At 51.7% G+C, this 26,036-nt stretch overlaps 1 protein-coding gene across 5 annotated transcripts; it reads right to left on the bottom strand.

The window, feature by feature from the left end:
* Positions 1-25,677, bottom strand: FBLIM1 (filamin binding LIM protein 1). Of its 5 annotated transcripts, none has more exons than XM_040264015.1 (9): positions 25,553-25,677; positions 19,578-19,633; positions 18,886-19,155; positions 13,617-13,807; positions 12,645-12,762; positions 10,991-11,160; positions 7,807-7,985; positions 5,661-5,778; positions 1-1,466 (listed from the first exon to the last, which is right to left on the bottom strand). In XM_040264015.1, exons 3-9 carry the CDS (start codon positions 19,133-19,135, stop codon positions 1,353-1,355), a joined length of 1,140 nt encoding a protein of 379 aa, XP_040119949.1. In that variant the 5' UTR covers positions 19,136-19,155; positions 19,578-19,633; positions 25,553-25,677; the 3' UTR covers positions 1-1,352. The 5 variants fall into 5 exon arrangements, with proteins under 5 accessions (XP_040119949.1, XP_040119946.1, XP_040119948.1 ...); XM_040264012.1 differs by lacking the exon at positions 25,553-25,677 and adding an exon at positions 24,261-24,279; XM_040264014.1 differs by lacking the exon at positions 25,553-25,677 and adding an exon at positions 23,620-23,697.
* Positions 25,678-26,036: the final 359 nt, after the last annotated feature.

Below are 26,036 nucleotides of genomic sequence, written 5' to 3'. Positions count from 1 at the left end.
AAAGTTTGAATAGTTATGCATTTATTTTCATGTATAACTAGCACATCAACATGTGACCGTGTGGATATATTGCTTAGTTAGCATAAGACTAAATTGGTGAGTAAAAAGAAAAAGGATGTTCAGTTAAAGAAAATATTAAGGGAGTGAGAGAACAGGTCCTCATATGATAAAAACTGTGGAGGTTATGGGAATGCCTGGAGTTTGGGACTTGAGGCTCTAAGCTTCAGGCAAGAAGCTCTGCTCTGGTCTGAAGCCCTTAAGGGGCCCTACACAGAAACCCTCCAGGTACTTGGAGCTCTGAGAATCCTCCTAAGAGCAGGTGGTACATTGAGATGACCCCAGGGAGGAAAGGACCTTTTGCTTTGTGTGTTCATGCCCTACAAAATGTCTTAGAAGTTACAAAGCAACAAGTGATTTTTTCTTAAAAGGGAAAAGAATCTTAGAGGTGTGGCCAGTGGTCACAGGGCAGCCTGGAAGGAAGGGCCTGAGCAGGGGTTGGAGGACACCTCTGTTACTGTCCTGGAGGAGTGTGTGTGTGTGTGTGTGTGTGTGTGTGTGAGCACAGCCCCCATCAAGGCTGCAGGAGGAAACCCAAGGGCTCCTGTGCTCCACTCCCTGGCAAGGAACAGGCACTTAATCTGTGTCTGCAGAATCACTGTTGCACACGGGAGGCGCTGCCAGAAGGCAGGTGGAGGAGTTGCTGACATCATCCTTGGGTGGACGTCAGCGTGTCACCCTTTGTTCCTGCCGCTGCTGTGCAGGTTCATGCCTGGGCCTGAGCCCCATGTCAACACGGCCCCAAGGTGGGAAGTCCGTGCCACCAGGAGGGTCACTATCTTGTACATTTATGAACAATGGAAGGTATTTCCCCACCTTCCCCCAAAATCCAAAGTATGTTTCTCATCATCTAACCTTCAAGTGTTAAAAATAGTGCTTTTTAAAGGACTCTGGGGTTGCACTCTAATAGCTCAGCACCCTCAGAGCTCATGGATCATTGCTATGGACACAATGCCCGCTGGAGACTCACCCAACTGACCCCTGGAAATGGAGGTCGAGGCCAGTGCTCAAGAGGGCCAGAGTGGTGGAGGTGGGACCCCCAGGCATGACGTTTACAGTACGAAAGCCTTCTGGTGCCCAGAGGAGAGAAGGAACCGCTGAGAGTCTGAAGGGTGCTCTGAGCTGGGAGGAGGCCAGGGCATAGTGGCCGAAGTGATGGGCGGAGCTGCAAGCTGGTCCGTGTGTGGCTTGGAAGGAAAGCATGCCAGAACAGGTCGGGAAGGGACACAAGTGAGGGAAGGGACCCCGACAAGCAGGGCTAGTGTGCAGCTGCAGCCCCCGGCCCAGGGGTGCCCTCAGCAGCACCCCGCAGCACTCCGCTTCACATGGCACGGCTTGCAGAAGAGACGGTTGTTCAGCGGGTAGCAGCCCTGGTCCGTGGGCTCCACAGACAGGAGGACCCTGCAGTCCTGCGGGAATAAGACACATGTGGATGGACCCAGGCCCAAGCCCTGCAACCTGGAGCCTGAGACCCTAGGCCTGAGCCCTGCAGCGCAGAGCCCAAGCACGTGGGACTTGCCAGCATCCATGGAGGAAATTAACTGAATCACCTGAGAGGAGAATCCAGGACATTGGGAGAAGAGGGGGCCCTTTGGTGGAGAAGGCGCCTAAGGGATCATGGAAAGGGCTGAAAGGGTCTTAAAAGCCCTCTCTGATGTCCAATGAGGGATGGCGTCCACCCCAGGTCACAGCTGGTTCCAGAGCTAGGATAGGACGGGGTTTTCAGGCTCAGAGTCCAGGGGTCTTTTTGTTGTTCCGCTGTTAACACAGCTTCAACACTGGCACAAACCTTCATTTTTCCAACTTTTAAATCCCGAAAAGATTTTAGAATGAGGATGGGGATTCGGGGTCCAGACTTTGCTCAATTTACCATTTTGTCACAAGCCCATACCTCATCTGGGCCTCACTTGGGCACGTGAAGGAAATAACAAGAATGATGAACGTCCAGAGACCTGCTCAGGGCATGGCTGGTGTTCCCTAGAGCCGAAAAGATGAGACCAGAAAAAGGCTGATCTTAGAGACAACTTGGGAGTCCTAGCCATCCTGATCCAGCTCTGCCAGCTGGGGAGGGCGCTCTCGTGTCTCTTTTTCCTGGAATTGCACCTCAAGTCTCTCAAGGTGACTCTGGGCTATTCCTAACAGTCACTTGTTTGGCATTCTGAGAGCACCAAGTGCCAAACCTAAAGTCCCAAAGGGGCTCATGTGACCTCTTCTAAATTAGAATCAAATGAAGAAACACCTCAACTATGACCAAGTCCCAGAGCCTGAGAAGGAGCTGTCAGGTGGCAGAAAGCTGTCAGGCCCTGCCCAGAACACAGGGAAATACTACTTTGTTGACCCTCAGTTTCCTCATCTTAAATGAAGACAGAAACTCCCATATCAGAAGCTCATCATTAGGATTAAATAAGGGGCTTCTCTGGTGGCTCAGACAGGAAAGAATCTGCTGCAATGAAGGAGACCAGGATAAGATCCCTGGGTTAGGAAGATCCCCTAGAGAAGGGAATGACTACCGACTCCAGTATTCTTGCCTGGAGAATCCCATGGACAGAGAAGCCTGGTGGACTACAGTCCATGATGTCGCAAAGAGTCTACATGACTGTGCAACTAACATTTCTACTTTTCAAGGTGATGTGTATGAAAGCATTTTACATTGAAAAATACTAGCTGAGTATGAAAGCACTGTTACTCTTCTGGCAATTTTAAGAAATAACATGGAGCACAAGGTAGGCAGGAACGGGGAATGCCCTAGCAGTCCATTGGTTAAGATTCTGAGCTTCCACTGCAGGGGGTGTGGGTTCGGTCCCTGGTCGAGGAACTAAGATCACAGGCAGCACAGTGCAGCCAAAAAAAAGGGGCAGGAATGGTGAGAAGAGTGTGGACGGCACCTTGAAACCCACTTCCCTTCCTAGAGAAACAGTAACCACATCCGCTCAGGCCACTGCGGTTGAAGCCTTACTTTCTGAAATGCAGCTGCTAGAGTCCAAACTCTGACTCACGAAAGCAGCCTGGGCAATGTTTCCAGTATGCTGACCAAGGAGAAGCAGGGAGGGTTTATTTGCTCACCATCCAGGCCCATGGAAATGCCAGTCGCCACTGGACCTAACGTGGGCTATGGCAGGGATAAGAGCATCTGAATTTCACCACTGTTCTTTCAAGATGTGTTATCAGCCGAACTTTGAACTATAACCAACACGTCAACATAATTATAAAGCAGTGTGTCAACTTCTTGATTAAACTCTCAGGTCACTCTCAGTGAAAATGGCTTCTTGGCTCCAGACCTCTGCTTAAATGTGAGTGAATAAATGTTTGGAATCTTACTGGCTGATTAAGAGATTTGCTCTGTTACAAACTATTACATATAGGATGGATCAACATGATCTATTGTACAGCACAGAGAACTATATTCAATATTCTGTGACAAACCATAATGGAAAGTGAAAAGTGAAAGTGAAGTCGCTCAGTCGTGTCCGACTCTTTGAGACCCCATGGACTGTAGCGCACCAGGCTCCTCCATCCATGGAATTTTCTAGGCAAAACTATGAAAAAGAATAACATATGTATAACTGAATCACTTTGCTGAACACCAGAAACTAATACAGCACTATAAAGCAACTATATGGCAATTAAAATTTAAAAAAAAAGAGAGAGAGATTTGCTCTGGGAGTCCCCACTTAGGTGATACCTTTTTGTCATCATCACCAAAACATCAGTGACATGAGGAAGACAGGAAGAGATAAAGGTAGATTCTTAGAATCTGCCCGGCAGGACTGACTATATAACTTGCAGAATTTGGGGCAAAATGAAAACGCAGAGTCCCTTATTCAAAAATGAAGAATTTTTAAAAATGAAAGCAAAACTTCAAGCAAACAGAGGATCCTTCTGAGTGTGAGGCCTGTGCGGCTCTCCAGGCATTTCTTGCTGGAACCGCTGTACCAGCTTCTAACCAGCCTCCCCACTTCAGCCTCACCACTCCCTGCATGCAGCCTGAGGCTGACTCCTTAGCTTGGCACCTGGGGCCCTTTCCTTCTCTCTGGCCTCACTCTATATCCAGCAGTCTACACTCCAGACACACCTAGAAACTTCCACTTTCTCCAATTCTTCAGGCCGTTTGTGCTACATAGGCCCTTGCCTCTTTCTGGACTTCTTTTCCCCCTGGACTCTGTGGCAAACTTCTACTCATCCTGCAAAACCCAGGTTAAGCACTGCCTCCCCTACGAGTGCCTTTGAGGGCTTCTCTGGTGGCTCAGAGGTAAAGAATCCGCCTGCCAATGCAGGAGACATGGATTTGAGCCTTGATTTGGGAAGATCCCACATCCCTCAGGGCAACTGAGCCACAACTACCGAGCCTGTGCTCTAGAGCTGGGGGACTGAAGCTACTGAGCCCACACACCTCAGAACAGCCAATCAGAGAAGCCACGGCAATAGAAGCTCGCGCACCACGACTAGAGGAAACGCTGTACAGCCAGGAAGACCCAGCAGAGGCAAAGATAAACTAGTAAAGAAAATCACGTAAGAGTGCTTTGATTGTACCAATCTTGATCACTTGACTTAATTGCTGCCTTCTTTGCCCCAAAGCGGATTTATACATGCTCTTTCGTAGCACCTTAAAAGGACATCTCTGGTGTGGGTCTGCCCAGCATTCCTTCTGTCCTTCCTATGGTTATATCAGGGCTTCCCTGGCAGCTCACGGGGCTTTCCAGTTGGCTCAGTGGTGAAGAATCCTCCCCACAATGCAGGAGACGTGGGTTCGATCCCTGGGTTGGGAAGACCCCTGGGGGGAGGAAATGGCTACCTTCTTCTGTATTCTTGTCTGGAAAATTCTATGGAACCTGGTGAGCAACAGTCCATGGACTCGAAGAGAGACACGACTGAGTGACTGAGCATGCACACAATCAATCCCAGTGGCTTCGTATAGTGCTGCCTCCCTGGCCCTAGAAATTATCAGTAAGAGCCCCTGGCCACTGACTGACCCAGAATGGGCCACGTGATCCAAGCTGGGTGACTCAGAGGTCTTGGGACTGGAGGGGGTCACTGGATGGGGTTTCTAAGTTGGAAGGATGTAAACCTGAGCCAGCAGTTTATCTCCTGTCCCACAGAGAATGCCAGGGCACAGCGAGAGAAAATGAAGCGAACACTTGCATAAAAGCAGAACCAAGAGACGGAGAAAAAGCCCTATATCATTTGACGTCATCATTGACATCACCACCAAGAACCTTCCTGTTAAGATCTCCTTTCTTGTAGAAAGCAGGTTGAGCTTGGTTTCTATCATTAGCTCAAAGACTAGATTTGTAGTTATTTCCATTCTTATTTGTCTGCTATTAGATAGCTTGGGCTAACAATTTTCTTCTTTTTGGCCATGCCATGTAGAAGTGGGATCTTAGTTCCCCAACCAGGGATCGAACCTGCACCACTCGCATTGGAAGCTCAGCGTCTTAATCGTGGGATCGCTAGGGAAGTCTTGGATGGTGAGCAATTTGAGATCAGAGCCCTCACCTGGACTTGTCTCAGTCCAGGGCCTGGCACACAGCAGGCTCTCAACAGGGCTCATGTGGTGATTGGACTGGACCAGCTACATCTAATTAAATCAGCACTGTTCCACTCACCTCACACCGGTAGCAGTTCTCATGGAAGTTTCTTCCCATGCACTCGATTTTGAAGGCATCCTTCCCATCTCGGGGGATGATGGGATTCTCACAGATGCTGCATACTGGGGCAAACTTCCTAGAGAGAAAGAAACCTAAGCTCAGGAGGCGTTCACACCCACGACCGCAGAAATTAGCTGTCAGAACCTGGGCTGGCTCTGGTTCACCTCCCAGTGCTATTTTGGATCTGTTGCTATGTGACTATACCTGGAGCTACAACCACAAACGCCTATTTTTTCCTGGCAGAAGCAAATGGAGAGACCTGGATAATTAGACCCAGCTTCCCAGGGTATAATTAGCCCAAGGGAAGGAAGTAACTGGGGAACACTGGAATTGGAGAAAGCAGAGAAATCTCATGTGTGTGCTTCCGGTGAACCCATTTCATTGGTCCTGTATCAGATCACTGCTTTTTCTTCTTTCCTTTTCTGCTAGGCGCTTCTGTCTCTCCTCTTGGGCAGTGATGGACAAGGCCTCTTGGACATGTGCGTCACCATCGCTCCACACAGTTCTAGCTATGAGGGGAGGCACTGGGGTCTGGGGATTGACAGCAAGGCCTTGAAGTCAGTTTGACGGGGTTTGAATCGCAGCTTCCCTTCTTACCATCAGGGAGACTTAGGTACAGTGAGTCCCCTACATATCAATGATTTCTGTTCCAAGAGTGAGTTCGTAAGTCCAAAAAAGTTATTCAACTAACACGGTCAGTTATAGAATATTATATTATAATAGGTTTATAATACTTTTCACACAAATATGTACATTAAAAACAAACACAAAAAATAGGGAAAACATATTTTAATCTTATGGTACAGCACCTTGAAAAGTATAGTAGTACATACAACAGCTGGCCTACAGGGGCTGGCATCAAGTGAAGAGGCAAAAAGAGTTACTGAACGGAGGAGGGAGAAGAGGTGGGGGGTGGTAGAGCTGAAGGACCATCGGCAACAGGAGACAGAGTGCAAGCTACAGTTTCACTCCTACCTGGCCATGGCGCAGGTTCTGGGGCCTTGCTGGAATCAGATGCATGTTCGCATCTTTGAAGGTTCGTACGTAGGGGACTCACTGTACTTATGTACTGCGTGCCTCAGTTTCCACATTTGCTAAAACAGAACCTTTAACAGTGCCTGCCTGTACTAACAGTTTTGAGATGAAATGGCCTAACCCAAGTGGAGTTGCTCAAAAAGAGTTAGCCACATGAAAAGGAAGAGAAGTGGGCCATCTGTAGTGATGTGGATGAGCCTCGAGCCTGCCACACAGAGTGGAGTGAGTCAGAAAGAGAAAAACAAGTATCGTGTATTAACACATACACACGGAGTCTAGAAAAAGGGTGCAGACGAACCTGTTTGCAGGGCAGGAACAAAGGCGCAGATGTAGAGAACGGAATTGTAGACACAGTGGAGGAACGAGAGGGTGGGATGAATTAAAAGAGTAACACTGACATATACACACTGCTGCTGCTGCTGCTGCTGAGTCACTTCAGTCGTGTCCGACTCTGTGCGACCCCAGAGACGGCAGACAGCCAGGCTCCCCCGTCCCTGGGATTCTCCAGGCAAGAACACTGGAATGGGTTGCCATTTCCTTCTCCAATGCATGAAAGTGAAAAGTGAAAGTGAAGTTGCTCAGTCACGTCCGACTCTTCGAGATCCCTTGGACTGCGGCCCACCAGGCTCCTCCGTCCATGGGATTTTCCAGGCAAGAGTACTGGAGTGGGATGCTGTTGCCTTCTCCGATATATACACCGCCATGTGTAAAACAGACAGCTAGAGGGGAAGCTAGTGTGTAACGGCAGAGAGCTCAGCTCCGCGCTCTGTGATGACCTCGAGGGGTGGGATGGGGGCTCCAGAGAGGGGGGATGTATGTACACATATAGCTGATTAGAGACACAACACTGTGAAACAATGATACTCCAATTAAAGACAAAAAAGGTGCCAGTGGCCAGCAGGTGGTCACTCAAACACAGGGTATGCGGAACAGGCAGTGTTGGTTTCTGCAGGCCCAGAGATGGCAGGGTAGCTCTGACCCGGCCTCCAGCACTCAGGCTCAGCAACTCCATCTCACCTGAGCCCCACAGTCCTCCGCGCCCCACCTGGTGTGCGGTCCCCTCTCATACCTGTAGAAGTCGTCCAGGCAGTACACCTCATTCTGACTGTCCAGGGCAAAGCTCTCGTCCCCGATGCACCGGGCGCAGGTCACACACGTGAAGCAGGAGGGGTGGAAGGCCTGGCCCAGGGCCCGGATGATGTGTTCCCGGACAACCTCGCCACACTTGCCACACTTCTCCAAGGTGTCCTGGGACAGAAGGCCCCCACCTCAGAGCCAGCCCGTGGGTGTGCCCCCTCCAAGCCACCAGGGGCACTGGACCAGCTACCCACAGGGGCCCAGGAGGCAGAGGTACGGGAGAGGTGCTCACATTCATGCAACCGGAACCCTAACTACTACCCCTAAACCTCCACGTTGCTTAGAGGGGATCAAGTCTGGCCCTGTATCCCTGGTTTACAGTGAGAAATCCTGCCATGAAGCTATGGCTGCATCTTTTCTTTGTGATTAGGAAATGCTCGAAGCCAGGGTCCATGAGGGTCCATAGGAAAAATTTCCCCAAAGCTTCAGAATCAGTAAAAGGCATTCCCAGAGGAACTGTCATGCTTTTTATCTTATGGATGATAAATCTTGAAACTTATCATTTTCCATTTGGCTACCTGGAAGTTTACAGTCCGATTTCATGCTCCACTTTTAGGAATGAGTATAAGGGTCTTTCACATACTTTTGGAGTACTAACTTTCCTTGGATCTCATCTCACTTTCTATCTTGATTTCCTCTGGTTTATCAATTTATTTGATATCTCATGGTATTATGTGTGCATGTCAAGTTGCTTCAGTTGTGTCCAATTCTTTGTGACCCTAAGGACTGTAGCCCGCCAGGCTCCTCTGGCCATGGGATTCTCCAGGCAAGAATACTGGAGTGGGTTGCCATGCCCTCCTCCAGGGGATCTTCCCAATCCGGGGATCTAACCTTCTTATGTCTCCTGCATTGGTAGGTAGGTACTTTACCACTAGTGCCACCTGGGAAGCCCTCTCATAGTATTATATGTGTCCTTAAAATTTTTTTTTGTTATTGTGGTAAAAATACCTAATATGAAATATACCCTCTTAATGAAGTTTTAAGTGTACAACATAGTTATTAGGTGCATTCTTTTTTTTTAAGTATTTATTTGGCTGCACTGGGTTGTGATTGCAGCGTGTGGGATCTAGTTCCCCAACCAGGGATCAAACCTGGGCCTCCTACACTGCAAACATGGAGTCTGGGCCATCGGACCACCAGGGAAGTCTCTATATGTGCATTCTTACAAGCTACCTCAAATCCCTTCTGGAATGAGGTGGGATGACAGAGAGAGGAAGGAGAGAGGACGGGGTAGGTATTACTGAGACAGAGCAGAGGGCATCCCGCTAACTCACCTACCTCTTCTCCTGCATGTCTCTTCCCCTTCCTGGCTGTGCGCCTGTTCATCTTAACCTGATTTCCTCTGGAGAGATGTGCCAGGTGGGGGCAGCATTTCCTGCTTCCCTCCTCTACTGGCTGCTCTCAGCTAAAACCCCACCCTCACCCCTTCTCCCCACCACTGCTTCACCCCTGCCTGGATCCAAGCTGGGGAAGGGCATAAGCACATCAGAGGAGTCACACTGATGGAATCAGAGGGTCAGGGTGGGATGGCCTGGCTCCTCTCCCCTCCCACAGCACCTCGCTGCCTGGGATCAGGTCATTCTGAGTTTTCTAAACAGTCCCGACTCCAAATGTTCTAACCCTTCAAATCAGTACTTTTCAGACTTCAGTGTGTATCAGGATCACTGGAGAGACTTGTTAAAAATGCAGATTGCCAGATGTCACCAATCTATGAGGACAAGATGAGGTTGACTGCACCCCTAGGGATGCATAAGGGAGATCTGTATACCACAGGGAGAAACTCCACCACGTGGCACTGGAGAGTTAGCAATTCCAGCACCTTGGCATCCAAACTAGAGCTTCCAGACTACACGTGGTACCCAGAGATGCCCCATCACAGCATACATTGGAACCTCATGGTGAGGGAGTGGCAAGACCACAAGCAGGGTCCAGAACCAGCCAGGGCCGGGGCAGGTCACCAGCTCCACCACTGACCAGAGTGTGACAGTATGACAGGCTGAATGATGCCCCAAAGGTGTCTAGGTTCTAAGCCCTGGAGCCTGTGACTACCTTTGCAGGGAATTCGCTGGTGGTCCAATGGTAAGGACTCAGCACTCCCATGCGGTGCAGTGCAGCAAAAAACAAACAAACAAACAGACTTTGCAGGTGTGATTCAGTTAAGGATCTTGGGATGGGGAGACTCATAGGCTTAAAGAACGAACTTTTTTTTTGGCCATGCCACACAGTATGTGGGATCTTAGTTCCCCAACCAGGGATCACACCCATGCCCCGAACTGGAAGCTCGGAGTCTTAACAAATGGATTGCCAGGGAAGCCCCTAGAGAATGAACTTAAGGTTCCCAAGGGGAAGGGACAGTCAGGGAGTTTGGGATGGACATGTACACACCTGCTATATTTAAGATGGATAACCAACAAGTACAGCACAGGGAACTCTGCTCAATTTTTGTGTGGCAGCCTGGATGGCCAGGGAGTCTGGGGGAGAGCAGATTCATGAACATGCGTGACTTGAGTACCTTTGCTATTCACCTGAAACCATCACAGCATCGTTAACAGACTATACTCTTAACACAAAACAAAAAGTTAAAAGAAAACGGAAGAGACTTTGCAGGTATGGCTAAGCTAAGGACCTTGGGATGGGGAGATCAACTTGGGTCATCCTTGTGGGCCCCAAATGTCATCATGAGTATCTTTAAAAGAGGGCAGAGGGAGACCTGAGAGAAAGAGAGAAAAAAGAAACTGATGCAAGATGCCACACTGCTGACTTTGAAGACTGACAAAGGAGCCAAGAAATGCCGCTTTTGGAAGTTGGAAAAGGTGAGAATGGACTTCTCCCCTAAAGCCTCCGGAGGGAGGAACACACTGATTCTAACTCAGTGAAACTGATTTTGGACCTTGGACCTCCAGAATCATAAGAGAATTAAGTGTGTATCATTTGAAGCCACCAAGTTTGTGGTCATTTGTTACAGCAGCCATGGGAAATGCACACACCTTGGCTAAGTTCCTCTCTGAGCTTCAGCTTCCTCATCTGTAAAATGGGTCACTAGTGCCTACCTCCCCAGATCATTGTGGGAAAAGAGGTGCTCAGTGCTGGCACCTGGGGAACGGCACTGGGCTTACCTGGTAGCAGGGTTCACAAAGGGGCCGCCCATCCTTCTGGTAGAAGCTCTGCCCGGCCAGCTGGCGGCGGCAGACACGGCACGTGAAGCACTGGGCGTGGTACTGCCTCTTCATGGCCTCTACAGCCAGCTCTCGGGGGGACACAGTCTTGTGGCAGAAGGCACAGATGTCTAGGGTAGAGGAAACAGGCTGTGATCTGCCCAGCCTGGGAGAACTGTACTCAGTCACCACCCAGGACCTAGCTAGAGTGCCGGGTCTCTGCCTCAAACCCCTAGAGGCTGTAAGCACAGCCTCAGCTCACGGGGAGGATCATGAGGGACATTAAGAAGGAAGGTGAGTGGCCTTTAAAAGGCTAAAATCAAGGTGCTTCCCTGGCGGTACGGTGGTTAAGATTCTGCACTTCAAATGCTGGGGGCTTGGGTTCAATCCCTGGTGGGGAAACTAAGATCTCACGTGCCACACAGTGTGGCCAAAAAAAGAGAAAAAGCTAAAATTCAGACAGGTAGTGTTAGGAAAAATGAGTTGCCATCTGCAAAAATATCAACACAAGACAGACAGCTCCATAGTGACAGCTTACACCCAGCTAATTCCAAATGTAGCAAAGATTCAAATGTGAAAAGGGAAACCATAAGAACACTGGAAGAAGTCAGAGAAGAATTACTTCATAACCTGGGACTAGAGGAGGCCTTGGTATGTGGTAGGCACTTAATAGCCATTTAGTAAATGAGTAACAGATGGTGCTGGAGAAGCTGTGAGCAGATGGGCACTCTGACACCATTGGTGGGAGTGTAGATGGGATGACCAAGGACAACTTGGCAAAAATATCACAGTGCCTCCGCTTCTAGGAATTTATCTCACGAACTTGCGCACGGACAAGATGACTAGGTGCAAGGCAATTCACTCAGCATGACCACATGAGCACCTGTCCACAGGCAACCAGTTAAATGCATGTAGTCAGACCCAGCTAAGGAATACTATGCAGCTGTGAAAAAGAACAAGAAAACTCCTTATGTTTTTATGTTGAATGAGTTCTAAGACTGAACGAAGAAAAGCAAAGGGCAGAACAGCACAGAGCTTGCTCTTATTTGTGAGGAAGGATATATTTGCATCTGCTTGCAAATCCTCTAAAGGGATTTCCACCAGATATTAACAGACTGTCTATCTGGAATGTGCCTTTTATTTTTATTTATCCTTAAAAAAATTTGTCTCTGTATTTATTTGGCCATGCAGGGTCTTAGATGTGGCATGCAAGATCTTTAGTTGCAGCTTTCCAACTCTTAGTTCCGGCATGTGGGATCAAGTTCCCTGACCAGAGATCGAACCTGGTCTCCCTGCATTGGGGAATGCAGAGTCTTAGCCACTGGACCACCAGAGAAGTTCCTTGTGCTTTTTATTTTGTACTATGTAAGGATGTTATGTATTCAAAAACTTAAAACAGTGAAAAAATTCAAGGCATTTTTGCCATCATGGCAAGTTTTAAATGGATTTTAGTTATAAAGGAAGAAAAGGTTAAGGCAGTAACAATAAAATTGCCTCACAACTAGAAGGCCCATTACTGCACTGTGAGTTGGTCCCTGTTCCCCCAGCTGCCCCTGCAACTCCATGCTGGCCCCACGAGGGCCCAGTGGGCCACACAGACTCTTTCCGGCCATACCTGTGGAGGCCTCTCTCTCAGGGAAGCCGACAGGCTCTTCGGGAGGGGGCGGCAGCTCCTCCTCTGCGGGCTTGAGATGACTGGGCCGAGGCTGCAGTGGAGGCCCCTCCACCAGGGCCTGTGGGGACAGAGGGGAGAAGAGTCATCCAACAGGGACACCACATAGTTCTGCCCCTCCTCTGGTGGCACCAGGCACGATTAGCCCCCTCTCCTTTAATAGCTTTTATTTTTAGCTGTGCCTGGTCCTTGTTGCTGTTTGGGCTTTCCTCTAGTTGTAGGGAGCGGGGGCTACGCTCTAGTTGCAGTGAGTGGGCCTCTCGTTGTAGTAGCCCCTCCTGCTGCAGAGCCCAGGCTCTAGGGCCCTGGTAGCTATGGCTCCAGGCTCCAGAGCATAGGCTCAGTAGTTGTGGTACAAGGGCTCAGCTGTTCTATGGCATGTGGGATCCTCCTGGACCAAGGATCTCCCGCACTGGCAGGCAGATTCTTCACTGCTGAGCCACCAGGAAAGCCGCCCCCATGAACCCCCTGGTACAGAGGCATAAACTGAGGCCAGCTCTCCCAACTCTTTGCTCTGGGTTCCTTTACCCAGTCAATGCTACTTCCTTCTGCTTCTAAGGAATCTCCTGGAGTCATGGTTCCCCTCAGCCTGGAGCCCTCCTATGTCTACAATGCCCCTGTCAAGGGCAGAGGGTTAGAGATGCATTTCCTCTGCAGGATGAAGGATTTAGATGTAAGGGAATGTCCTCCTCAGAGCTGATGAAGTACTGAAGTGGAAAGGGTATGGCATCCCTTCTCCAGGGATCTTGAAAAACACATCCAACTTTTACCAGCCTGAAAGAGCTTTTTAGAGGGACTGCCCTCAAGTAGAAGGGACCTAACAACCTCCAGGCTTAAAATCTTGAAAGCCCCCTACCCCCAACCATCCCTCCTTTGACCTGTGGAGCTCCATCAGGTACCAGGGGTCAGCAGTACCTGTGGCGGGGGTGGGGGAGGTGGCAGGTGCAACTGCTCTAAGTCTGAAATGAGTGATGCCCCCATTGCGGAGGGGGGCTCTTCGTCAGGAGGGGTCAGGTCCGCTGGAGGGGGTGGAGGCGGAGGTGGGAGGAGGTCCAGGTCTGGAAGTGCATCGTCAACGTCCAGGGGCGGAGGAGGAAGCGAACACCCTGCAACCAGAGGGAGCAGACGGGTTGGCCAGAGTCTCCGCAGGTGCACAGAAGAGGTGACACTAACCCAGGAGGCCGGGCAGCATGGCGGCTGAGGGCTCAGGTCCAGCGTCACCCAGACCTCGATTCCAGCCCTGGCTCCACCATTGACGTGCTGGGTGTCCTTAAGCAAGAAACCATCTCTCTGAGCCTCAATTTGCTCAACTGGAACATGGGTCTCAATCGCTTAGGGTGGTTCATGAGGATTAAAGTAAAATGATGTAGGTAAGGGCTTGGCATGTGGCCCAGGCTCAGAAAACAGTGGCTGCCAAAGCCTTTTATAACAAGCCTCCCCCAGCAGGGTGCCAGAGCACTGGAAACCCCATGAGAAGGGCCTTGTTCAAATGGAAGCAAAACCAGCCCCTAAGATGGTGGTTCTCAAGGTGTCACTCCTGGGCCGGCAGCAGTGGCATCAGCTGGGACCTTGTTAGAAACACAACTTCTCAGCCCACCAGAAAGCTGCAGAATCAGAAGCTCTGGGGCAGCGCCTGGTCATGGGGTGTTCTGGAAGTCCTCCAAGAAACACTGATGCCACTCAAGGTTGGGAACGACCACCTAGGTACATAACAGATTCAGGTAATAACTATCAGGTATTGAAAGTATCAAGGCGATGACAGTCAGTAGGGAACTTTCCAGAGGAGCTGCTCAACTATCACCATCACCACCCGAACCTATCGATAACCCCCAGCAGACATCAGAGGTCTTTTGACTTGTGTTATGTATCAGAAGGGACGGGCGGCATTGATGAATTGTCCTTACAAAAAAAAAAAAAAAACCAAGGGAATTCCCTGGAGGGCCAGTGGCTAGGGCTCCGTGATTCCACTGCAGGGGACACAGGTTCGATCCCTGCTTGGGGAGCTAAGATCCTGCATGCAGCATGGTGTGGCCAAAAAAAAAAGTGAGGGGGAACAGAGGGACAAGTTTGATGAGACCACACAGGGACCCAAAAGAACCAGTCAACATACAGGACATTCTATAGAAATGGACAGTTTCTGCAAGAAATTAAGGGCATGGAGAGATCAGGAGAGGGAACATCCCTAGAATTAAGAGATTTATATAATGTACAGATCTGTGCTGTCCAGTACAGAAGCCACCAGCCACATGAGGCTATTGAGATGTGCTTAGTACTAAAAAAAAGAATGTAAATTGTCTCATTGATAAAAAAGTAATATTATTTTACTTTTTTCCACATGGATGGATACTAGAAAAATTTCAGTTACATAAGAGGTTTCCATTTGTGACTCTCATGATATTTTATTGGCCAGCACTGCTATGGATCTCACTTGGGTTCTGATTCAAAGGATTAATCATCTCATTTAATTCCCCTCATTTTGCAGATGAGGGAAAGCATGTCAATTATGGACAGACTATTAGATAATCCTAAGGCATTCCTATTGATTTTGTTATATATTGTTTGGACTTGAGGTTATGTAAGAAAAAAACCATTCTTACCGTATGTAAGAATGTGGCGCTGAAATGACTTGATTACTGGCATTTCCTTTAAATACTTCACAAGAGAAAAAAAAAAAGGAACAGATGAAACAAATGTGGCCAAATCTCAGTAACTGCTGAAACCAGATGTGGGATATACAGGGGCTCCTTGTACTGTTTTCCTTGTTGTTTGTTGTTTAATTACTAAATTGGGTCTGACTTACACTCAAGATAGTATAACCTCCTTCCCTCCAGGTTGTCCTGACAAGGGTCTGCCCAGCTCCCTAGGACTCTTCCTGGAACTCCATCTGGAGGGGTCCAGAGAGAAAGCACAGCGCAGGACTGTGTGCACTGCCACATTCTCAGGGCGAGTGCTATTAATAGTGGGAGAAAGAGCATGGAGGCACTCTGCCCACCTCCTATCACGGGTGGATGAGGTCGGCCAGGCTCCAGCGAGGTCAGGCAGCCCTAAACACCTAGGGAAAGCAGACAGAAAGGGTTTGAAGCCCGGCTGCCTGAAGACCTGGGCTCTGGTCCCATTTCCTGCATGTTCAGAGGCACCTCTCTGGCTTCAGGTTTCCCACCCATTCGACAAAGATAAGCCCTCTCTTTTCTCTCAAGGGCTGTACAGATGGAAAGCTTATTCTAGACCTCTGAGTCGGCCCCAGAATCACCTAGAGGCTTTTCCAAAAGTCAAAGGATGGGCCCCACCCCAGCGCTTCAGATTCAGCAGGTTTGGAGTAAGCTTTGGGAATTGACATTTTTGAAATGACACTGAATTTACACTAGAATCTACATTTCCTAGGTGATGCCGATGCTGCAGGTTCAAAGGCCACACTTTGAGAACTACTCATCCGCAAGTCTTACCTGCTGACCAGATACTCATTCTCTAAGTGTGGTCCCCAGGCAGAGCATCAGTTACCTGGAAACAAGTAAGGAATGCAAATTCTTGGGCCCCACAGCAGACTTGCTGAATCAGGAAGGCCCAGGGTGGGGCTCAGCTGGCTGGGTTGGAACAAGCCCCCAGGAGATGCTGAGGCTGCTAAAGTGTGAGAATCTGTGCTACGTGAGCTGACTGAGTCAAGAACCAGGTCACTGAGAGACAGCAGAGCACTGAGGCCTCTCCCAAATGCCTGAGGTTCTCGACATTTGGCTGTGAAGGGTGGGCAGGTCCCAGCCAGGGCAGGAATTCAAGAGAGGGAGAGGGGAGACTTCTGCCAGGATGAAAGGGTTCAAGAAATGCCGGTGGGTTCCTGAGGGGACAGGGCTTCCCTTGTGGCTAGCTAGTAAAGAATTCACCTGCAATGCGGGAGACCTGGGTTCAATCTCTGAGTTGGGAAGATCCTCTGCAGAAGGGAAAGGCTACCCACGCCAATATTCTGGCCTGGAGAATTCCATGGACTGTATAGTTTATGGGGTGGCAAAAAGTCAGACACGACTGAGTGACTTTCGTTCATTCATTCCTGAGGGGACAAGCATAGGTCATAGGTCAGGTGCCAGATGATGGCCTGCCGTAGAGCTGGCTTTAAGCAGAAGGTAGGCCCCCAGAGCCCACCTCTGTGTTTTGTGGTCAGACTTATGACCTCTGCTCACCTAGAACTTACTCCAAGCAGGGCTGAGCCCCAAGATCGCCAAGTTGGCCAGCAACACGGCTAACCAGCCACTGTAAGCTTATGCCCCCACTGAAGAATGTCTGTCAGGTTTTACAACCACACTCCCAGGATCTTCTGCCTATAATTCCGATAAGTCATGAAGACATCCCAGAAGGTTTGGCATTTTGGCATCTAAACTCTATTTCCTGGGCTCTCTCTCTCCTACCCAGAAGGAACATAATTTTTTTTCATTGGGTCAATGTCCTGAGGTATGAATTTTGGTCATCATGGTCCAGGTTCTTCTATACAAGACTTCCCTGGTGATCCAGTGGTTAGGACTCAGGGTGTTCACTGCTAGGGCTTTGATTCCATCCCTGGTTGGGGAACTAAGATGCCCCGAGCTGCGAGGTATGGCCGCAAAGAAAAACGAGAAGTAGCAGGAGGATGTTCTTGGCATGTGTCGTTAGGAAGGAAAGACCAGTTTAGGAGGCTGCATTATAATGAAGAAGCGTGTTATACGAATATCCATGTACTCTTATGTGTGTCCATGTGTGGTCCCTTCTCCCTCCTGTGTCTGGCTTCCTATAACCGGCATTTCCTTTTGGTCTCTGGGGCTTCCCTGGTGACCAGACGGTAAAGAATCCTGCAACGCAGGAGATCCAGGTTTGAACCCTGGGTCAGGAAGATCCCCTGGAGAAGGGAATGGATACCTACTCTAGTATTCTTGCCTGGGGAATTCCATGGACAGAGGAGCCTGGTGGGCTACAACTCATGGGGTCGCAAAGAGTCGGACACGACTGGGTAACTAACACTTTCACTTTTTCATTTTCTGGTCTTAAGGTGGTTTCCATGGTGATGGATGCACAAGGCTTCCTTAGCCTCACTCTGGAACATCAGGACACCTGACTAGGCACCTGAGGACTCCAATACTAAGCATCTCAGTGCCTCCTTGTTCCAGCTGGGGCCCTTCAGATGAGCAGCTGCCGCAGGCCCTGGTGTCATCATCCTTCCTTGCTACTCTCCGATAGCTGAGATTTCACATCACATTTGCTCTTGTTGTTGTTCAGTTGCTAAGTTTTGTCAGATTCTTTGCGATCCTATGGACTGTAGCCTGCCAGGCTCCTCTGTACATGGGATTTCCCAGGCAAGACTACTGGAGTAAGGTCGACACTTCCTTCTCTAGGGGATCTTCCCAGACCAGGGATCGAACCCATGTCTCCTGCACTCACAGGCAGATTCTTTACTACTGAGCCAACAGGGGAGCCCCTTCGCATCACATACATGACCAAATTTCCATCCTCCAGAGGAAGAAACTGAAGTTTAAAGAAGGAAACAGCTTGCCTAAGATCACACAGCCAGGGAATGCAGAGCTCAACAGAGAGCAAAACTACCTCTCAGCTCCTTCAACTTACCAAATTCATCCCTGTCTCAGGGCAATAACTGTTCCCATTTCCCTTCTAGCTCTACAGTGTCCTTTAAGTCTTAACAAAGCTGAGATGCTACCTTCTTGGAGAAGCCATCCTGATTAACCCATAAAAAGTTGCACCTCCCCAACTCTTCACTGTGTTTAATTCTGAAAGAGTATCGGTGTCTTTCTGATATGATATTTTATGTTTCTACTATGTTTCCCCCACTAAGATGTAAGTTTTATCCCCAGTGTCTGGCTCCGAATAATAATCAGTAGGTATTCAGCACTTTCTACATGGCAGGTCCTGGGAGCAACACATTCCATATGTGTTAACTCATCTAATCCTCATGAGGACCCTTTGAGGTGGTTACTGTCATTATTTCCATTTTACAGATTGAGAAACTGAGGAACAGAGAGGTTAAGTGGCTTGCCAAAGTCATACAGCCAATAAGTAGAGGAGTCAGGATTCAAACTCAGGCAGGTGGATTCCAGAGTCGGCCTGGAACACAGTAGATGCTCAACAAATGACCTGAGAGCCTGCTCTTTGCTCCCCATTTCAGTGCTGCCTCTGAGCCCGTCTCCATCGTCCACTGCCCTCACCCTCTTACCTCCATTGGAGAGCTGAGGTGGAACAGCTGGCCCTGGGGCTGCAGCCCTGCCAGGGGGCATCCAGGAACGGAGCTTTCCCATCGAGCCAGCCCCAGGTGCCTTCGTGGGGGCAGGAGATTCCCAGGGGCGGCCAGGCCGGGCCTCACAAGCTGCTCGCCTCACCTCCTCAACCACAGCCTCATCTCGACGTGGGGGCACCAGGGTGATAAAGACAGATGAGGCGACCCTCTTCTCCGGCTTGGAGGCCATTGTTTCAGCTTCTGGTGGGGCTGGGGACAGAGTGGGGCTCAGGCTTGGGCAGTGTTCAGGGCATGGCAGGAGTGGAATGGGCAGGGGCGTTCCCCACGGACACCAGACACCCCCAGGGCAGGGAGCCTCCCTCTCCCAACAAGACAGGAGCAGCCACCGCACGGTGCCAGCACCCCACCCAGCCACCAAAGGGGTGGCAGATGTCCCCCAGGGAAGGGCAGGGGCCCACCAGGTGACCTGGCCACAGAGCAGTCCTGACCGCCCGTCCCCCACCCTGCACACCTGGGGGAACAAAGGGCAGCCCTGCCCTGCTCACCTCACCAATGATTAATTTCCCTCCTCCAAGGAGCGTGAGGGAGGGGCCGCTCCGCCAGCTCCCCACCCTCGGCACTACTGACTGCCAGGCCCAGCCCAGGGCCGCACCCCAAACTACCTTCCTCACCTGGGATCTGGATTTTCCTAGGAAGGCTGAGGTCCCCAACGTTCAGGCCAGCTCCACTATGGGAGGGAGACAGGGTGAATCAACGGTTAGAACATCAGCACTGGATTCCAGGAGGCAAAGGGGACCAATGAGCCATCAGAGCCACGGTTTACCAAGGCCTATCCTGTGCCAGCCCTGCCCTAAGCACTTTTCGCCCATTAACTCACATACCTCCCCTGCTGCGGGAGAAGCACTGTTACCCTCCCCGTCTTACAGATGAGGAAGCCCAGAGGAAGAAGCGGAAGTGATTCATTCAGGGTCACGCAGCAGGGAACTTGGGATCTGAACCCAGAGCCCATGCTCTTGGCCACCTGGCTCTGCTGCCCTCTCCCGGCCCAGCTCACAAACCAGCATCCTGTGCTCGGCCATCAGCCTCCACATCCAATCAAGTCTTGATCCTGTGGCTAGAATCTCTCCTGCTCTCTTCTCCAAAGTCATGCCCTGGTTCAGGCACAGGTTTGCCTGCCTCAAGGATCTAGAATCCTGCCTCTGGAGTGATCTTTCCGGAGCATCAGTCTGTGTCTTCTCTACTCAAAAGCCTTCCATGGCTCCCTACTACCTTCAAAATAAAGTCCAAATTCCCCTGGCCTCAACCTATTTTTGACCACCTTGGACCACGCACCCTTCCTGAACCATCTTTCTCCCTTACTTGCCTTGGCATGTTCCTACCATCTGTCTTTCCTGCCCAGTGCAGGGTAAATTCCAGTTTTTCCTTAGAAGCCCAGTGCAAACATCTCCTCCCTGAAGCCTCCCCTGACTTCCTACTCAAGGGTAGTTGTCTACTCCACAGGGCAATGACAGCTCATCACAGGCCACACTGGCTCACCATTATCATGTCTGCCCACTCCCTAGAAGTGACCTCATATGCTGTGGTCTTTGCATGACCCAAGTCCAGCTCACAGGAGACATCAAAGCATGGATCCAGGAGCAGGGAAGCATCCGGACCAGGGTCAGTGCACTTTCCTTCTCTCAGGTGGTTCCTGCCAAGAGCAGGCTCTGGGTCCAGGGATGAGGTGGGGTCATGGTGTGGGGCAAGTTGTCCACACTCAGCTCCAGAGTTCTTACTGGGCACCCAGAGCTTGTGCCCAGGGAAGGAATTGTCCTTTTTCTATCTTATTCTCCATATGGGCCACCCTGAATCAGCCCCAAAGGCCAGCCCACAGGGACCCTAATGACCTGGAGCCTGAGTGGCTCCAGGTCATTAGGCCTGGAGGTCAAAGGCCTCCCTCCACCGGCCACTGTGGACTCCTGGAGACTGATGGAGAATAGTAATAATATATGCTCCTAAATTACCTTTAAATTGATTTATCTTTGATTAAAACGTGTAGCTCATTCTGATAATAAAATATCTGTTCTGAAAAAGAAACCAATATAGGAATAAAACTTCTAAAGTTCTTGTAAAGTACTTCTCTTTGTTTCCTGTTTTGTAAGCGATATTTGGAAGTACATGGACAGGGAGGCCTGGCGTGCTGCAATTCAAGGGGTTGCAAAGAGTCGGACACTATTGAGTGACTGAACTAAACTGAACTGAATGCTTCTGTTGGCTGTCCTCCTCTTCGCTTTCATACTTTGTTACAAGTTTAAGTTATCTATTTTTGCAAACAAGTTTCAGAGTGCATCTAAGGTTTAAATACAAGAACAAGGGCACCCACTGATAAAGTGCTTGCCCTGGGCCAGGCACTACAGCCAGTGCTTACTGAGTCACATAATTCTTGGGACTTCCCTGGCAGTCCAGTGGTTAAGACTCCATGCTCCCAATGCTGGGGCGTGGGGGGGGGCGGGCGTGGATTCAATCCCTGGTCGGGGGAACTAAAAATCCCACGCACCCTTCCTGCACAGCACAGCCAAAATAATAATGAAAATAATTATAAAACAATACATTAAAAAGACACTTAACTCTTAACACAGATTGCTATGCCCCCACTTCATTTTTAAAAATATCTATTTGGCTGCAGTGAGTCTTAGTTGCGGCCTGCATGGTGTGTCGCACGGCGTGTGGGATGAACCGCGGGCCCCCTGCATTGAAAGGATGGAGTTTTAGCCACTGGACCACCGGGGAAGTCCTTCCCCCTGTATAGACAAGGCCAGGTGAGGCCCCAAGCAAGAGATTGGAGACCTGGAATTCTAACAGAGCAGGATCCAACCTGGAAGTCCACGGGGTATCCTTGGGCCTGAGAGGTCACATTTTTTTCCCCTGGATGATTCAGGGTGGGTCAGGGTGAGGAGGCAAAATCTCCAGTTCTTACACAGAATGGCTCAATCCAGACCAATTATCAGATGGCCAGTAAACTCTGGGCTCATCCCCGAAGGCTGCTGAGGGTGCCTTCTCTGCCTCCCTCCCATCCTGTCCTGAACCCTACTCCATGCCAACACACCCCTCCAGGAAGTCAGATCTGCTGGCTTCTCAGACAATGTCCAGGATGAACGTCCCAGCACTGAAGCCAGATGTTCACAGCTGGGCAGCACCCTACCCCCACCCCTTCCCTGCGCTTCCGACGGGACTTCAGGCCCCAGGGGAAGGGGCCGAGCTAGGGATTTTCAAAGCCCTGTCAGTCAGACTCGAGCAGGAAAGGGAGCCAAGGCTCCCCTCGGGTCCCAATGCCCCCCATGTCACCCTGGAGAGGGGGTGTGTGAGGAAGCTCCCTGCGGGGCGGTCTCCCAGCCAGCCCAGCCCAGCCCCGGGGATCCTCAGCCGCCACCCTTCCTCTCCCAGAGGACCAAAGTGAGATCCAGTTGGGTAAGCGGAGAAAGTGGAAACAAAGGGAAGGAAAGTCATTTCCTGTTAAGAGGAAGGAAGGAGGCTGAGATCCAGCCAGCCACCCAGCCCCACTTTAGGCTGCAGCTCAGGGCAGGGGTAGGGCTGGCTGACCGGGAGGGCCTCCAAGGATGGGAGTAGTCCCCCACCATGCCCTCTGTCCCTGGTCCTACTCTTCTCAAACCCTGTAGGACCACCTCTAAGCTGTGCTCTTCAGTACTCCGAGAAAGCAGCCTAGGCTTGGTTGGGAGTTAAACTGCAGGCAGTGGGAGTGAAACTGAGCCCCCCCCTCCTGGCCTTGGAGCCTGGGACAGAAAGGCCTCTCCCTCTCTCCCACCTTGGGGAAGTGGAGGAGGCCCACAGGGCTGAGTTCATCCCCAACCCCACCTCTTTCCTGCTGGGCCACCCTAAGCAGGTCACTGAACCTCTCTGGGCCTCTGTTATTTCAAAGAGTGGAAATAATGAGGTCTTTCTGGAAGGGTGGCTGAGAGCATAAAAGAAGAGGGGGTGCTCAAGATCTTGGTACTGGGTAGGTGCCAAGAGAAAGCGGATGGTTATTCAGTACCTCATGAGAGGCGGAACCCCCGGGGCCCTGAGAAGACCAGGACTTGGCTTCCATCAATGTGAAGAACAGGGATCTGGGCGCTGCCCAGTCTCTCCGCGGGGTCCTCAGATTCTGGGCTGGAGGAGGACTCAGGGCAGGGTGGCCCAGGTACACACTGGGGATAGCTCAGTCCCACCCCTTCCCAGCACCAACCCCCCCAGAGGATATGAGGCCCACAGAGGGGCAGTTCCGCGGCCCCTCTTGCCCCTCGCCTAACCCCGGCTGGGGAAAGAGGCCCGGAGCTTCCAGGACCTTCGGAAGCCCGGCGCCCTCCCGCAAGCACCCAGGCGGGGCGGCTGGCAGGGTCACGGTGGGGCGCCGCCGGGGACTTTAATTCGATCCATGTGCGGGACGCTGTCCTCTTTGTGCGGGAGCTTCCGCCCTGCTCCCATCGCTTCTCTCCGCGAGCCGCTCCGGGGCAGGGACACCCGCGCTACCTCCAGACCTGCCCTCCCTCCGCTCGGGGAACACAGACCCGCACCCCTGGCCCCCAGTCCCGCGGGCCCCCCTGGGAGCGCCGGAGCAGGGGTCCGGGCCGGGGAGCAGGGTTGCGCGCCGGCCAGGGGCTGCCCGCGCTGTCACCTGTGTGTAGCCGGGGGCGCGGACGGCAGGACGGGACCCCCACCCCACCCCGCTCCGCTTACCTGAGCCGCCCGCGCCCCCGGCGGCTCCGGTGGGTCACCCGATCGAGCAGAGCCAGGAGCGGCGCGGCGCCTCCCGCCCCCTCCGCCCTCCCCGCCCCCTCGGCTCCCTCCGCCCCGCCGCCCCGGCCGCCTTACCATAAAAGGTGAAGCTTGGGGGAGGGGGCCCGGGATTGCCGCCGGGCGGAAGCGGCCCCTACCTGCCCCCCCACCTGCCGGCCGCGCCCCGCGCCGCCCCCTGCCCGCTCCCTTTGTTCCCTCGACCCCTCCTCCCTTCCCCTTGGCCCAGGCCTGGAGGGTGGGCGGCCTCCTCGGGTGCCCACTCTCCTCGTCCTTTGTGAACCCAGAGTGGTCCTCCGCCAACCCCCTCCCCGAGGTCACCTGGGGTGGTGGCCCCACCAGTTTGGCCTGGGATCTCCCAAGGTCTTAAGGATCAGGTGGGACCTGGATTCCCCGGACACTCACTAATCCTGTGACACTAGGCAGTCATTCCACCTTTTTGAGCCTCAGTTTCTTCGCCTCTAAAATGGGGCTAATGACCTGTCTGGCCCCTAACGCCTTCTGCACGTGGGTCCCCCGAGTCCTGGGGGGACAGGGTCCTCCGGGAAGCCTGGTAGACAGGGCCTCGCTGGCAATCAGGTTACCCGGTTTGCCACGCTGGGCCCGGTATCTGACCCCTCCACTGCTCCAGCCTCCTGCTCCTCTGTCCCCCAAACGTGGAATGGGGAGGGAGAAGCCCAGCCTGGGCTCTGGGGCAGGAGATGGAGCCTGGATGGGCCGCCTGAGTCCCTAGAGGCCCAGGGAACATTGCTGGGAAAAGGAATCTGGGTCTGATTCAGAGGCAAACAGATTGTTCTTTTGATTAAAGCCACAGTGGCGGAGGCCAGGGGAGTGCTGGAGCCCGCGCCATCTGCAGGGAGGCCCCGCAGGGTCTGGCTCTCCTCTGTGGGCCCAAAGCTGCAGTCACGCTGCTGGCCGGAGGGCTCTGGGGCTGTTTTTGGGGGTCATGCTTCTGGGGGCTGGTGGGGGGTGCTGAACACCCTGTCCTGTGCTTCTCTTCCTCCCCCACCCTGCCTCACTAAATCCCTCACTCGTGTTTGGTCACCTCTCCCATCCCGCTCTGCATCCCTTTTTCCTTTCCATCCTCACAGCCAGTCCTGTAATAACGACAGAAGTAACAGTAGCTGCTGTTCATAAGGGCTTCCTATCTGATGCTCGGCCTGCAGACCTTTCCATTTAATTCCCAGGAGAGCCCTATGGGAAAAGGCTGATTATTCCTGCTTCACAGATGAGGAAACTGAGGCACAGAGAGGCTCAAAGCCGACACAAGAGGCAAATGGCAGAGCTGGATTCCAACCCACAGCAGCAGGTGCCCCTGGGTACACACGCCACCCTGCAGGTCCCAGCGGCTGGCAAGACTGCCACCCTTCAAGCTGCAAAGACAGGTGACTCCCTCTCTTTTCAGCAGAGGGAGACTCGCACTCAAGGCTGCCTGAGCCCGTGGTCAGGGTCATTTCCCTGCTTGACAAGGTTACCTCCCTTTGCAAGCACCCCTTGGAACAAGATCTCCATACCTTCCCCAGGAGGAAGGAAAAAACCACTGGATGCCAGCCATGGGAAGGACCCTAAGGAAGAAGGTTTGATCCAGGGGTTTTCAGACACTTTTAGCCATAGAACTCCCTTTTAAAGGGCATTGTGACTCAGAAGCTTATTTAAAGCAAATAAAAGTGTTGCTACCCTCCCCTCACCTCCATGATACCTCCCCTAAGCACCTACCACACCTCCAGGTGGGACAGTGAGGCACCGAAGGGTTGATGTGGGGCCTAAGTTCTCACTGACTCCAAGCAGGATCTAAGCCTTCCCTGCTGCTAAGCTAAGACTGGCTTGGAAGAGGGCAGGTCCAAGGGGAACGTGGAGTCCAGCTGCTGCCACTTACCAACTGTCCAGCACCTCTTTCCCACCTCTGCTGCTGCTCCCGGGGGGAGAGGAGCGTCCCGGACAAGGGAGTCCAGCGCCAGCCCTGGGGTCTGTGTCACCTCGGCAGGTGTCCGGCTTCCTGCAATGGAAACCCAGGAAGTGCACTGGATAAGAACACACGCCCTTTGTCTGCCAGCTCAGAGGCTCTGCTCCCCTCCTCCTGTCCTGCCAGCCTGGAACAGCTTTTTCCTAAGCCACTGAGCAAAAAGATTCAATCTGTTAGGGTTGCAGCAGCTGAGACCCTATAGAAGGACTATATTCATTGGAAGGACTGATGCCGAAGCTCCAAAACTTTGGCCACTTGATGCAGAGAGCTGACTCATTGGAAAAGATCCTGACATTGGGAAAGACTGAGGGCAAAAGGAGAAGGGGACAACAGAGGATAAGATGATTGGATGGCATTACCGACTCAACGGACATGAGTCTGAGCAAACTCTAGATGG

This window comes from Oryx dammah, unplaced genomic scaffold (genome assembly GCF_014754425.2).
Source record: "Oryx dammah isolate SB20612 unplaced genomic scaffold, SCBI_Odam_1.1 HiC_scaffold_21, whole genome shotgun sequence".
Lineage (NCBI taxonomy): Eukaryota > Metazoa > Chordata > Mammalia > Artiodactyla > Bovidae > Oryx > Oryx dammah.
The sequence above is the reverse complement of the archived record's forward strand: the minus strand, read 5'-3'. Positions and strand labels throughout refer to the sequence as shown.

What these genes read in the sequence shown, in the direction of transcription:
- FBLIM1 (XM_040264013.1), bottom strand. An exon ending in CTCCCCCACCCCCGCCACAG is followed by an intron (nt 12,763 to 13,616) that starts GTACTGCTGACC and finishes CTGTCCCCACAG; the next exon opens with GCCCTGGTGGAGGGGCCTCC. An exon ending in AGAACTGCTACCGGTGTGAG is followed by an intron (nt 1,467 to 5,660) that starts GTGAGTGGAACA and finishes TTATTCCCGCAG; the next exon opens with GACTGCAGGGTCCTCCTGTC.